At 38.6% G+C, this 12,975-nt stretch overlaps 1 protein-coding gene across 4 annotated transcripts in view; it reads right to left on the bottom strand.

Annotated features, from left to right (window-relative positions):
• Window positions 1-12,975, bottom strand: part of EDEM3 (ER degradation enhancing alpha-mannosidase like protein 3) — a 65,696-nt gene that overhangs the window by 45,478 nt on the left and 7,243 nt on the right. For all 4 annotated transcript variants that reach the window (XM_059673776.1, XM_059673774.1, XM_059673775.1 and 1 more), the window contains exons 3-4: window positions 1,209-1,309; window positions 426-465 (exon numbers count right to left, since the gene is read on the bottom strand). In XM_059673776.1, coding sequence (XP_059529759.1) covers window positions 426-465; window positions 1,209-1,309 — 141 coding nt within the window. The remainder of the gene's footprint in view (window positions 1-425; window positions 466-1,208; window positions 1,310-12,975) is intronic.

The following is a 12,975-nucleotide window of genomic DNA, read 5'->3' as shown; positions in this document are numbered from 1 at the left end:
TACTTGATTTGATACTCTCACTAAAAATTCTAACTTAGACATAAAATATTCCTTGAGAATAGCTGATTGAAATTCAGGTAAAAGTAAAATTCAGGGTAAGGACTGAGTAAAATACAATATAAAACCTGATTTTAAATTGACTGCTTTCCCTTCTCATTCTCAAAATCCATGTAAATTCTGCAGCAACAACCTTCCTAAGGAAGGTGTCATCATATAAGCTGACATACCTGTAAATTATCTGAGTATCTCCATGGTTTCACAGAATTTCATTTGACATTCATGTAACATTAGTAACTCAATAGTGTAAAAGATTTATTTAGAAGCAAAGATCAATACATATGGAATTCTAAAGGCTTCTATTTCAGACTTACTGTGTGCATATTATGAAATTTATAACAAGTAAATTCAAGAAAAATCAAACCTACCACAAGAGTGTCCAAAGAATCAATCAGTGTCAGGGAAAATCTAAGAAACAAGTATAATGAGATACAAAACATTAGAATTCTGATTATTTTAGCCATGAATGTATAAGTAGATGGATCTATATCCTACTGACTGGTAGTTTCTATTAACTAGTATCCCATGCATCTGTAGTACAATTTAACCGATAAGGCACTGGAAGAACTATAAAAGCCTTAACATTATATTTTCAGCTCCACATCCTTCAAAATGAATAGAAATATTCAATAGCTCTTTTTAATGCAAATAAAAATATTAAAGCATCAACACCTTATGTCAATGACTTTATATATGTTAAAAGTGACATCCTTCTTAAACAACTCAACTTTTCACTAAACTAAGAGGCAAATTAATTAATTTTTTTACAAAAGACAACAGAGGGAAGAAAGAAACTTAATGTAACACTTAAAGCAGTCACTGAAATTCAAGCGATCCCCAGAAACACGACTGTACAGTGCCTCTAAGACAGTGGCTCTCAACCTGTGGGTTGCAACTCCTTTGGGGGTTGAACGACCCTTTCACAGGGGTCGCCTAAATACATCCTGCATATCAGATATTTACATTACAATTCATAACAATAGCAAAATTACAGTTATGAAGTAGCAACGAAAATAATTTTATGGTTGGGGGTCACCACATCATGAGGAACTGTATTAAAGGGTCGCGGCATTAGGAAGGTTGAGAACCACTGCAAGAAGTCTCAGACTTAGGAACGTTGAGATGCCTGCCATCCCTGTATTAATACTCACTTTCCCAAGGCATCGTCAACATCACCCCGACTTGGCTCCTCGCCTCTAATTCGACCTCTGCAGGTTAAAGGCATGAGTTCATCAGCTGGGTAAGCATGCTCCTACAAGGAAAATCTGAATGAGTCACTAGTGAGACACATCATTTAGAGAACAAAACCTTTTCAGTTTTGTCTTGTTTTTTAAGTAAAATAAAGACTAGTCCAAAAATGCTACCATTCTTACAGTCTATGGAATCTTTTTCTAAAATGTAGTTATAAATGTAATACATGCTTTAAAAAATAAAACATTTCTTTAAAAACATGATAATCTGCTTCCCCTCCACCCAACTTCACTCAAAAGAGGTAACTACTGTTAAGATGGGAGTTTATCCTTCCAGATTTATCTACATATATTAAGATATATGAACATACATCATTAAAATTTTTTATTTACAAATAGGTGCTTATGCCATATGAACACATTGCTCTAAAATATGTTTACTTAAATTGTGGTGGGGATTTTCCATGCTAGAATTTTATAAATGTCTTTTATTCATTTTATTAACTGCAAAGTCATACATTAACCTAGACTAATGTTATGGAGCACTTATATTTTAAGCACTGATCTATACAATTTGGTTTAATAGCCACACAAATAGATTCAATTACCTCCATTCTATAGATGAGAAAACTAAGGCCCTATGTCATGCATCTGGCAAATGATAGATTCAGAATTCAAACCTGACAACTTGACTCCAGAGCTTCCACACTTCATAGTACCCTCTCCTCACAGTATTCCAGAGTACAAACATGTTGAAATTTACTTATTCCTCTATTAATAACATATAGGTTGAACTCAATTATTCACTACATCAACAATCCTATATAATAAAAGCCTAATGTGCTAAGTGTCTATTTGTTCGACCAGTTGCTATGATGCGCACTGACCACCAGGGGGCAGATGCTCCGACGGGTAGGTTAGCTTGCTGCTGGGGTCCAGTCAATCGGGACTGGGCGAGATGGGCCGGACACATTCTGGAGTCCTACTGCGGTCCCCCCACCCCGCCAGCCAACCTCCCATGGTCGCTCCCTGGTGGGCCAGTCCTGATCAGGCAGCCCCACCTGGGACTGAGCAAGACGGGCCAGACACGCCTGGAGCCCTCCTTCAGTCCCTCCCCAGCCCCGATCATACACCAGTGGGGTCCCTCAGCCTGGCCTGTGCCCTCTCGCAATTCAGGACCCCTCCGGGGATGTCGGAGAGCCGGTTTTGGCCTGATCCCCGCAGGCCAGGCCAAGAGACCCCACCGGTGCATGTATCCGTGCACTGGGCCTCTAGAGCTTTAATAACCATCTATACGCATATATCTTTTGTACACGTTTGTATTGCTATGGATTAAATCCCTAGAAGTAGACCCGATGAGTCAAAGGTATGGATATTTAATTTTTGATAGCTACTATCAAACTGAAGACATCAATTTATACTCTTTCTTGTTCCTCCTATACTTGTATGCCCATATGATTTTTAATTTTTGAAGTTCAGCAGCAATATTCCTGATTCCAAGTCCAACTCTATCCTAAACCCAATTACGTAATTCCAAACTCACAGCACATTAGCAGCAGAAAAATAAAATAGAGGTCAGGAACACTAAATACATGGTCAACAGAAAGGGAAAGACCCTCCCATCCTGCCCCAAATAACTAAAGTAGGCTAGAGAATACAAAAAAGCACTGAAAACTGCAGTCCTTTAGATATTTTTAAAAAGTGCAACAAATGTTTTGATATAATTACACTTCGTGTGCAGCTACTAAATTCTGAATTGGATATTTTGTAACTTTAATATTATATGTAATTTTTAGTATAAATTCCTAGTTATTGTAATGTGTCTTTTACATGACTAGTTCCTAACTACTTTTTCAGTGTTAATTCCAATAGAATTGTAATTTCCCAGAAGGCACACTATTTTTATTGCTTTACAGTTTCATATCAACACATATAAAAACACTTAGAACTAAAAAAAAATAGTATTTTTAAAATTTGCTGATGTATTTCAAAAGGTATCATTCAAATATTAATTTGATTTTTAAAAGTTCCTTTAAGATCAAGAGTAAGCTTCATACTGCTATTTTTAGAGTTTTGCAACACACATACACACACACACACACACACACACAAACACTGATGTCTGAAATTGAGTATGAAACTCAAACCCTAAGCTTAGCCAGATAAGAAAAATATTAATAGCAATTGCAAACCAGAATAATCAAATAAGGGAGTTTTGAACCAGGTGTAAAAATACTTCATGTCCTCCTGTTTCAAGATTAAGGATAAAAACAAAACCACAGCCTTTTCTTCAGGTTAACCACAAAGCGAACTACAGTTGGTTTGCATAAATCCAGAATAATGCATACGTGGCAAACAAACATCCTGACTACTTGCAGTACAGTAATACTTTCTCTTCACAATGTATTGCCAGAACTAAGGATATGTAATCACATTGCTATGACTCAGAACTATGACAAACATTTAATAATGATCACTGAGAAACAAAGCTCAGGGGATAAAACAGTTCAGTATGAATTAAATAGTACGTGTGCCTAACTAAAAACAAGAGGAAAACAAAATAAAACAAAACATATTAGGCTCCCTCCACATTAGATTCTAAACTTACTAGAGCTCTGAAGTGATAAAACTCTGTCTGAAAACACTCAAGTCAAAGCAACATCAAAAACTAACTTTTCATAAAACCAATCCCAAGAATTAGGCAAAAGAAAGAGACTTTATTCTACTAAAAACAATAATAAAACAAGTGTGTTATTTATAAAAGTGAGTTACTGAAAATATCCAATCTATTTAATTTCCAATAAAATTATGTTCATTTTTAAATGTTTATTCATTTCTAAATATTTTATTATAGATCCTTAACAACCTCCCTCCTTGAGGAAGATATTCCTTCCTAAAATAAAAACTAATGATATTTATTAAACCATCTATAATGCACTGATAAAATATGTTAATTAATGAATTTGTATAATTTGTAGTTTTTCAAATTCTCTCTTCATTTCTAGGTTAAATTTTCCTATTCCCTTCTATTCACTATTTATATTCACTTAGCAAACCATTTTTCAAGCGTTTAGGATTGCATTTATTTGAATTTGATCAATGATAAATCGACCTCATGAAATGTTATATGAAATAAATGACAATATAAACGTTACTAACAGATTTTTTAGGAAGATTATCTCAATAGATATAGAAAAAGCACTTGAGAAAATTCAATACCCTGTAATGATGCAAATTTTCAGCAAACTAGAAAGGAACTTAATCTAATATAAGGCATCTGTGAAAACCAACAGCTAACATCACACTTAACAGTAAAGGAAGCTGTTCTATCCCTAAGATTAGGAGCAAGGCAAGGATCTTACAACGCCTTTCAACATGTGAAAAGTTCTAGCCACTGCAATAAGAAGAAATAAAAGGTACAAAGAGTGAAAAGAAGGAAAAGTCTCTGTAAATGACATGACTGACCATGTGGAAAATGCTATGCAATCTACCTCAAAAAGCTACTAGAAATAATACATGAGTTAAGCAAGGTTGCAGGATATAAGATTGATAGACAAAAACGGTTTTGTATTTCTGTATAATATCAATGGATATTGGAAATTAAAACTTGAAAAAATACAATTTACAACATCATCAAAAATATGAAATATTTATGAATTAATGTAGCACAAGATGTGCAAGACCAATAATCAAAAATTAAGATCTGAGTGGACAGAGACACCATATGGGATTGGAAGACTGAAAACTGTTAAGTCAATCCCCCCAAATTGATCTAGAGCAGTGGTTCTCAACCTTGGCTGCACATTAGAATCACCTGGGAATCTTTTTAAAATCCTGATTTCTGAGTCTCATCCTCTGGAAATTCTGTTTCTTTATTATGGGGTGGGGCCACAACATTAGTAACAAAGAAACAGAATTTCCGGAAGATGAGGCCCAGAAATCAGGATTTTAAAAAGATTCCCAGGTGATTCTAATGTGCAGCGAAGGTTGAGAGCCACTGATCTGGAGTCAACATAATCTCAGTCAATGGCTCAACAGGCTTTTTTTTTTTTTGTAAAACTGATAATATAATTCTAAAATTAACATGGAAATTCAAAGAACCTAAAATATTTAAAACAAATTTGAAAAAGAATAAAGCTAAAAGACTTAATATCACACTCAAGACATTTGTGAAATTGGTGTACAAATAAATATTTAGATCTATGGGGGGGAAAAAATGAAGGATCTGGAAAGAGACCCATGCATTTAAGGTTAACTTGATTTTACACAGGTGCCAAAGTAATTCAGTGGAGAAAGGGTATTCTATTCAATAAACTGTGCTGGAACAATTGGATATCCACATAGAAAAACTATACATATAAATCAACCTTTACCTCATACCATATATAAACATTAACTTAAAATGGGTAATAGATCTAAAGAAACAAGCTAAAGTTATAAACACCTAGAAGAAAACAAGAAAATCTTTATGACCCTGGGCTAGGCAAATATTATTTAGGTAGGATATAAAAGACATAAACCATAGAAGAAAAAAGGGTAAATTGAACTTGGTTACAATTTAAAACATTTGCACTTCAAAAGACAGTTAGGAAAATTAGAAAAAGCTAGAAGATGGCGGCACAGGTAAACGCGGTACTCACTGCCTCCCACAAGCACATCAAAATTATGACTAAAGTACAGCACCACCATCATTCAGAACCGCCTGAAAGCTGGCTGAATGGAAGCCCTACAACTAGAGAAGTAAAGAAAGCACACTGAGACTGGAAGGAGGAACTGAGGCACAGAATAGGCCCACATGTGCCATTTATTTAATCGGGAGGGAGATCATCCCTGCAGAGGCCATCCGTGAGGAGCAAGGGATCCCAGCCCCACACCAGACCAGGGTTCCAGAGCTGGGAAGAGAAACCCCTGTAACTGCGAGTGGTAAAACCAGTGGGGAGTGTGGCTGAGAGTCTCGGAGGCTACTGGAGACTCAGGTTTTCCTTTTAAAAGGCCAGCAAACGAACTTACTCAGACTCAATCCCTCTGAGCTCCAGCACCAGGTGGGTTTTGCAGGACCCAGACACATACAGGGAGGAACTGACTTGTCTGGCATCGGCAGGAACTCGGGGGCAGCTTTCTCCTACACAGGGGTGCTCCCAGGGATCACTATTCCTGTGCTGTGACCTCCCCTGTCGCAGGGCTGACTGGGAGCCATATCTGAGTTTCCATCAGCGTGGCCCACACGGTTCGCTTTGCCCTTATATTCCCTGAGGCCCCGCCCCATCCAATTTGCAGTCCCACCCAAGTTATTTGCAGCAGCTTTTCCATATGAAGGGCCTGTCCTAGCTCAGGCTTAGACTTTGCTAACATCTCTCAAAAAAAAGCTGCAGCTGGTGTCAACGTGCCCCAAACCTATCAATAAAAGGCCAAGACACAGCATTAGCACCAGCCTGTCTTGCTTCACAGCTGGGCCTTGCCTGGGCACTTCCAAACCAATACAAATAGCAGGCATCTACAGATGTCTCTGTAGCTCCTGCCAGGTGGTCCCAGGCAGTGGCTGACTTTGCATCTCCCTGCAGACCATAGAGTCAGTGCACCTGGTGGACAACTTCAGACCATACCAGATTACAACTCTACACATCCACTGTGACACACTCAAGGGGAAGACTCAGTGAGCACCAAAGTCCCACTGAAGCAAGTCCTGCTCCATAGGGGTGTCTCCTGCACACCAGTTCTCCCACTGTAATCACAGTTGGTCGTCACAGCCAATTGGCCTGGAAGTCAATTCCTCCCACTGACGCCAATAGCAATCAAGGTTCAACTACAAGAAGACTGTGCACACAGCCCACACAGAGGTGCACCTAGAATGCCCAGCTCAGGTGACTAGGGAGGCTGAGTCTCTGGGCCCTATAGGACACCTACTACACAAGGCCATTCTACCAACTCAAGGAGACATAGTAGCTCTACCTAATAGAAACAATCACCGGGAAGCAGCCAAAATGGGGAGACAAAGAAACATGTCACAAATGAAAGAAATGGAAACGCCCAAACTACTAGATACAGAGTTCAAAACATGGTTATATACTCAAGGATCTTCATGAAAGCTTCAAGGGACTTAGTGAGATTTTCAAGGGTCTTAGTGAGAATGCCAGACATGGAAAAGGAGCAGTCAGAAATTAATTATACACTAACTGAAATAAAGAATAATTTACAGGGACCCTAGCCGACTTGGCTCAGTGGATAGAGTCTTGGCCTGCGGACTGAAGGAATCGAAGGTTCGATTCCGGCCAAGGGCATATGCCTGGGTTGCGGGCTTGATCCTTAGTAGGGGGTGTGCAGGAGGCAGCCAGTCAATGATTCTCTCTCATCACTGATATTTCTCTCTCTCTCCCTCTCCCTTCCTACTCCTAAGTAAAAAAACAACAACAAAAATTGTTTTAAAAAGAATAATTTACAGGGATTCAACAGTAGAGTAGAGGATTCTGAGAATCAAATTAACAACCTGAAATATGAGGAAGAAAAAAACACCCAATTAGAAGAGCAAAAAGAAAAAAAATCAAAAAATATGAAGATAATGTAAGGAGCCTCTGGGACAACTTTAAGTATACCAACATTTACATTATGTGGGTGCAGCAGGAGAGAGAGAGCAAGATATTGAAAACCTAGTTGAAGAAATAATGATAGAAAACTTCCCTTACCTGGTGAAAAAAATAAACTTATAAGTCCAGGAACCACAGAGTGTCCCAAACAAGAGGAATTCAAAGAGGCCCACAGCAAGACACATCATAATTAAAATGCCAAGGGCAAAAGACAAAGCCGCAAGAGAAAAGCAGTTAGTTACCTACAAGGGCGCACTCATACTGAATTTTCAACAGAAACTTTGCAGGCCAGAGAGAAGTGGCAAGAAATATTCAAGGTAATGAATAGCAAGGATCTACAACCAAGATTATTCTACCCAGCAAAGCTATCATTTAGAACTGAAGGTCAGATAAAGAGCTTCACAGACAAGAAAAAGCCAAAGGAGTTCACCACCACCAAACTAGTATTACATGAAATGTTGAAGGGTATTCTTTAAGAGAAAGAAGAAGAAAAAAAGATTAAAAATATGAACAAAAAAATGGCAATAAATACATATCTATCAAAAATTAAATCTAGCCAAATCAGTTTGGCTCCGTGGATAGAGTGTCGGCCTGCGGACTGAAAGGTTCCAGGTTCGATTCCAGTCAAGGGCATGTACCCTGGTTGCGGGCACATCCCCAGTAGGAGGTATGCAAGAGGCAGCTGGTCGATGTTTCTCTCTCATTGATGTTTCTAACTCTCTATCCCTCTCCCTTCCTCTCTGTAAAAAATCAATAAAATATATTAAGAAAAAAAAATTAAATCTAAAAAACCAAAATAAATGAGCAAGAAATCTAATGAACAAAATAAACTGGTGAATAAAATAGAACCAGAGGCAAGAAAACATGGAACAGACTGACAAATCTTCTCAGAGGGAAGAGGGTAGAAGGGGCATAAAGAGATTAACCAAAGAACTTGTATGCATATATGTATTATCTATGGACACAGACAATAAGAGTGGTGAAGGCCTGGCACAGGAACCAGGTGGAGGGGGACTATGGGGAGAAAAAAGAGCAACATCTGTAATACTCTCAACAATAAAGATTTTAAAAAAATGAGATCCAATAAGGTGGGGGGAGAACCAAGATGGCGGCATAGGTTAACTCTGGAGTTTGCTGCCTCGAACAACCACTTCAAAAATACAACTAAAAGACAGAACGGACATCATCCAGAACCACAGGAAGGCTGGCTGAGTGCAAGTTCTACAACTAGGAGGAAAGAGAATAGCATACCAAGACTCAGAGGAGGCGCAGTGCTGAAGTCAAATACTAAGGTGCGGAGGTGTGCGCAGAGCGGGCTGGCGGCGGAGGGCGAGGTTGTCTTTTTCAATCGGGAGGGAGTCTCAGACGCTGAGCTCCAGATCCGGGCGAGTCTCTAGGGACCCAGACTCAAACGGGAGAAGCGGGACTGTCTGGCTTCGGTCAGAACTCGAAGGCAGCTTTCTCTCCGAGGTTTGCAGCGGTTGCTGGAACTCTGAGAGGCAGAGCCCCTGGGGACAGGACTGAGAGCAACCATAACTGCTCGCTCAGCCTGCCCTGTTGATCTCCTGGGACACGCCCCGCCCAAGCCCTGCACAGAGGCATTTGCGGGATAGCCTCAGGCAAAGGCTAGATTAGCACCTCCCTAGAGGACAGAAGTTCTCTCACTGCAGACACAACTGATTCTCACAGCCACTTGGCCTGGAGCTCAAATCCCCTCTAGTATTACCTACAACAATCAAGGCTTAACTGCAACAAGACTGCGCACAAAGACCACTGGGGGGTGCACCAAGAAAACATAAAAAAATGTGGAGACAAAGAAACAGGATGCAAAGGTCAGAAATGGAAGATATAGAGTTCAAAATCACACTTTTAAGCTCTTTCAATAATTTTCTAAAAACTGCCGATAAATGTAGTGAGATCCTCAAGAAATCTAATGAGACCCTCGATGTTGTGATAAAGAACCAACTAGAAATTAAGCATACACGAACTGAAATAACGAATATTATACAGACTCCCAACAGCAGACCAGAGGAGCGCAAGAATCAAGGCAAAGATTTGAAAAGCGAAGAAGCAAAAAACACCCAACCAGAAAAGCAAAATGAAAAAAGAATCCGAAAATACAAAGATAGTGTAAGGAGCCTCTGGGACAGCTTCAAGCGTACCAACATCAGAATTATAGGGATGCCAGAAGATGAGAGAGAGCAAGACACTGAAAACCTATTTGAAGAAATAATGACAGAAAACTTCCCCCACCTGGTGAAAGAAATAGACTTACAGGTCCAGGAAGCGCAGAGAACCCCAAACAAAAGGAATCCAAAGAGGACCACACCAAGACACATCATAATTAAAATGCCAAGAGCAAAAGACAAAGAGAGAATCTTAAAAGCAGCAAGAGAAATAAACTCAGTTACCTACAGGGGACTACCCATACGACTGTCAGATGATTTCTCAACAGAAACTTTGCAGGCCAGAAGGGAGTGGCAAGAAATATTCAAAGTGATGAATGCCAAGAACCTACAACCAAGATTACTTTATCCAGCAAAGCTATCATTCAGAATTGAAGGTCAGATAAAGAGCTTCACAGATAAGGAAAAGCTAAAGGACTTCATCACCACCAAACCAGGATTATATGAAATGCTGAAAGGTATCCTTTAAAAAGAGGAAGAAGAGAAAGGTAAAGCTACAAATTATGAACAACAAATATGCATCTATCAACAAGTGAATCTAAGAATCAAGTGAATAAATAATCTGATGAACAGAATGAACTGGTGATTATAATAGAATCAGGGGCATAGAAAGGGAATGGGCTGACTATTCTTGGGGGGGAAAGGGGTGTGGGAGATTCGGGAAGAGACTGAACAAAACTCGTGCACCTATGGATGAGGACAGTGGGTGGGGAGTGAGGGCGGAGGGTGGGGCGGGAACTGGGAGGAGGGGAGTTATGGGGGGAAAAAGAGGAACAAATGTAATAATCTGAACAATAAAGATTTAATTTAAAAAAAAGAAGAAAAAATTAAAAGGCAAAAAAATAGTACAGACTGGGAGAAAATATCTGCAAAACATACAAGGGTGGGCAAACGTAGGTTTAGAGTTGTATGTGAAAGTTTATTCTCGTATTATTACTTATCTATGAATTATTGTATTATGTATTACTAACCTATTTTTGCCCACCCCTGTATATGTGATAATTTTTATCTTGCCTCCTCCAAGTCATTAGTACCACTTCTAGACTACCTTATTTACGGAATTACTCATTTTGGTGAGCAAACTATCAGAAAGACACATTAGGCAGATTTTCAAATGGGGAATATGAAAAAATTCTGGAGATACTGATGATTGCATAATGCAAATGTACTTAATGCCACAAACTGTACACGTTAAAACGGTAAATTTTATTATGTATATTTTATCACAATAAAAAATATATATTTTTAAATTAGGGAGCCCTGGCCAATGTGACTCAGTTGGTTGAGTGTTGTCCCTTGCACCAAAAGATCACAGGTTCAATTCCCAATCAAGGTCCGATCCTCAATCCCTGGTAGGAGGTGAGCAAGAGGCAGCCAATAAATGTTTCTCTTTCACATGAATATTTCTCTCTCTCTCTTTCCCCTCTTCTCCCCTTCTCCCTTCCTCTCTCTAAAATCAATAAAAACATAATGAAAATAAAATATGTTTTTAAAATTGGGGTGGGGGGGAGAGAAATTCTAAGAAAACTCACATAAACCCATAAAGAAGTTACATTCTAAAACAGTTCCTTTTGGTTTGAACTATAAAAAAAGATGATGTTTCTTTGAACTGTGCTCTCACAAAATCAAGCATAGAAGTAGTTATTAGATATGATTCTATCAATTAAAATGTGCTTACCAACTCTTTTAGAGTCTACTTGCAATGTTTAGAGCGCCACCAAAGTACAGTTTTAACATATAACAGTTTAATTGAGTTGTCTACAGTAGACAGGAAAAATACTGGAAGACAAGGATCAGATCAGAGCACAGGTCCCAAACGGTTCTGCATTTGGTGGCCTAAATACATGTCATTTTGTCAACTAAATTAATCTGCAAACTGACCTCAGCACAAATAATGAAAACATGCTAGCAGAAGCCCTAAAGTGGCTGTAGTCTGGGGTTAAATAAGGGTACACAAGAACTGCCAAAATAATCAAATTTCATGTTATTTGGGGAAAAGAGAAAGCCAGCTGTGCAATTCACTGTGGACAAACTAGTTTGACGGGGGCTATAGATTTGTCAAACATAGCTTGTATAATATGAATATTTATGCCCATAACTGATAAAATCAGAAAATTCCCGGAAGTAACACCAAGGGATAGCAGAGGTGTAGTAATCTATCTAAAGCTGGCAGAGCACGGTTACAGAAAAACAGTATTAACAGAAAAGGAAAGGAAAAAAATACCCTCAAAAGGTACATGCCTAAACAGGAAATAATGTATATGTTCTAAGGAAGTTCTAAGTAAATCCAGGGAACAAGTTATGAGTTAGAGCCTAGAGGAATTTTAGGAGGGCAATTTCAATCTCAGGCAGAGAATGAATAATGATAGTAGTAGTTTTAGTAGCAGCAGCAGTTGGTAGCAGCAGTAAACTTATACAGTGCTTCCTATTTGCCGGACACTAGTTCTAAGCACTTGTATTAACTTGTTTAATCCTTACAACATTGTGAGGCAAGCAAACCATTTCAGAGCGATGAAGAAACAGCCTTAGGCAGATTAGAGCCCAGCCGGTAGGTGGCAGAGCCACGTCAGGGTGTCCTGCTCCATTTCCAGAGTTCTGGCTCTTAATCATATTCTAGTACCTGTCTTTGGAAAATACCACTGTTTGCCTGGGAACCAAGAAAGCAAAAAGGAACTGCTCTAATTATAGACTAGATTGGAGAGTAATATTAAAAAGAACGAGTGGAAAATGCAAAGCTTTCAACATGTATTAAAAGCCCACTATGTGCCAGCCATTTTTATATTTTAGCACAGTAGGCAACTGACTACTATAGAGTAAATTAAATATAAAGACTTATATATCCCAAATTCACCATAAACGTGTATTTTAGTGAAGTTTATTGAATGATATATTTGAATTTAAAAGGCAAAGATATATTACAATAACCAAATGTAAAAACTAAGCACTATTTCATTGCATCTT

This window comes from Myotis daubentonii, chromosome 18 (genome assembly GCF_963259705.1).
Source record: "Myotis daubentonii chromosome 18, mMyoDau2.1, whole genome shotgun sequence".
In the NCBI taxonomy this organism is placed as follows: Eukaryota; Metazoa; Chordata; class Mammalia; order Chiroptera; family Vespertilionidae; genus Myotis; species Myotis daubentonii.
Note: the sequence above shows the minus strand (reverse complement) of the source record. Positions and strands in the feature narration are given on the sequence as shown.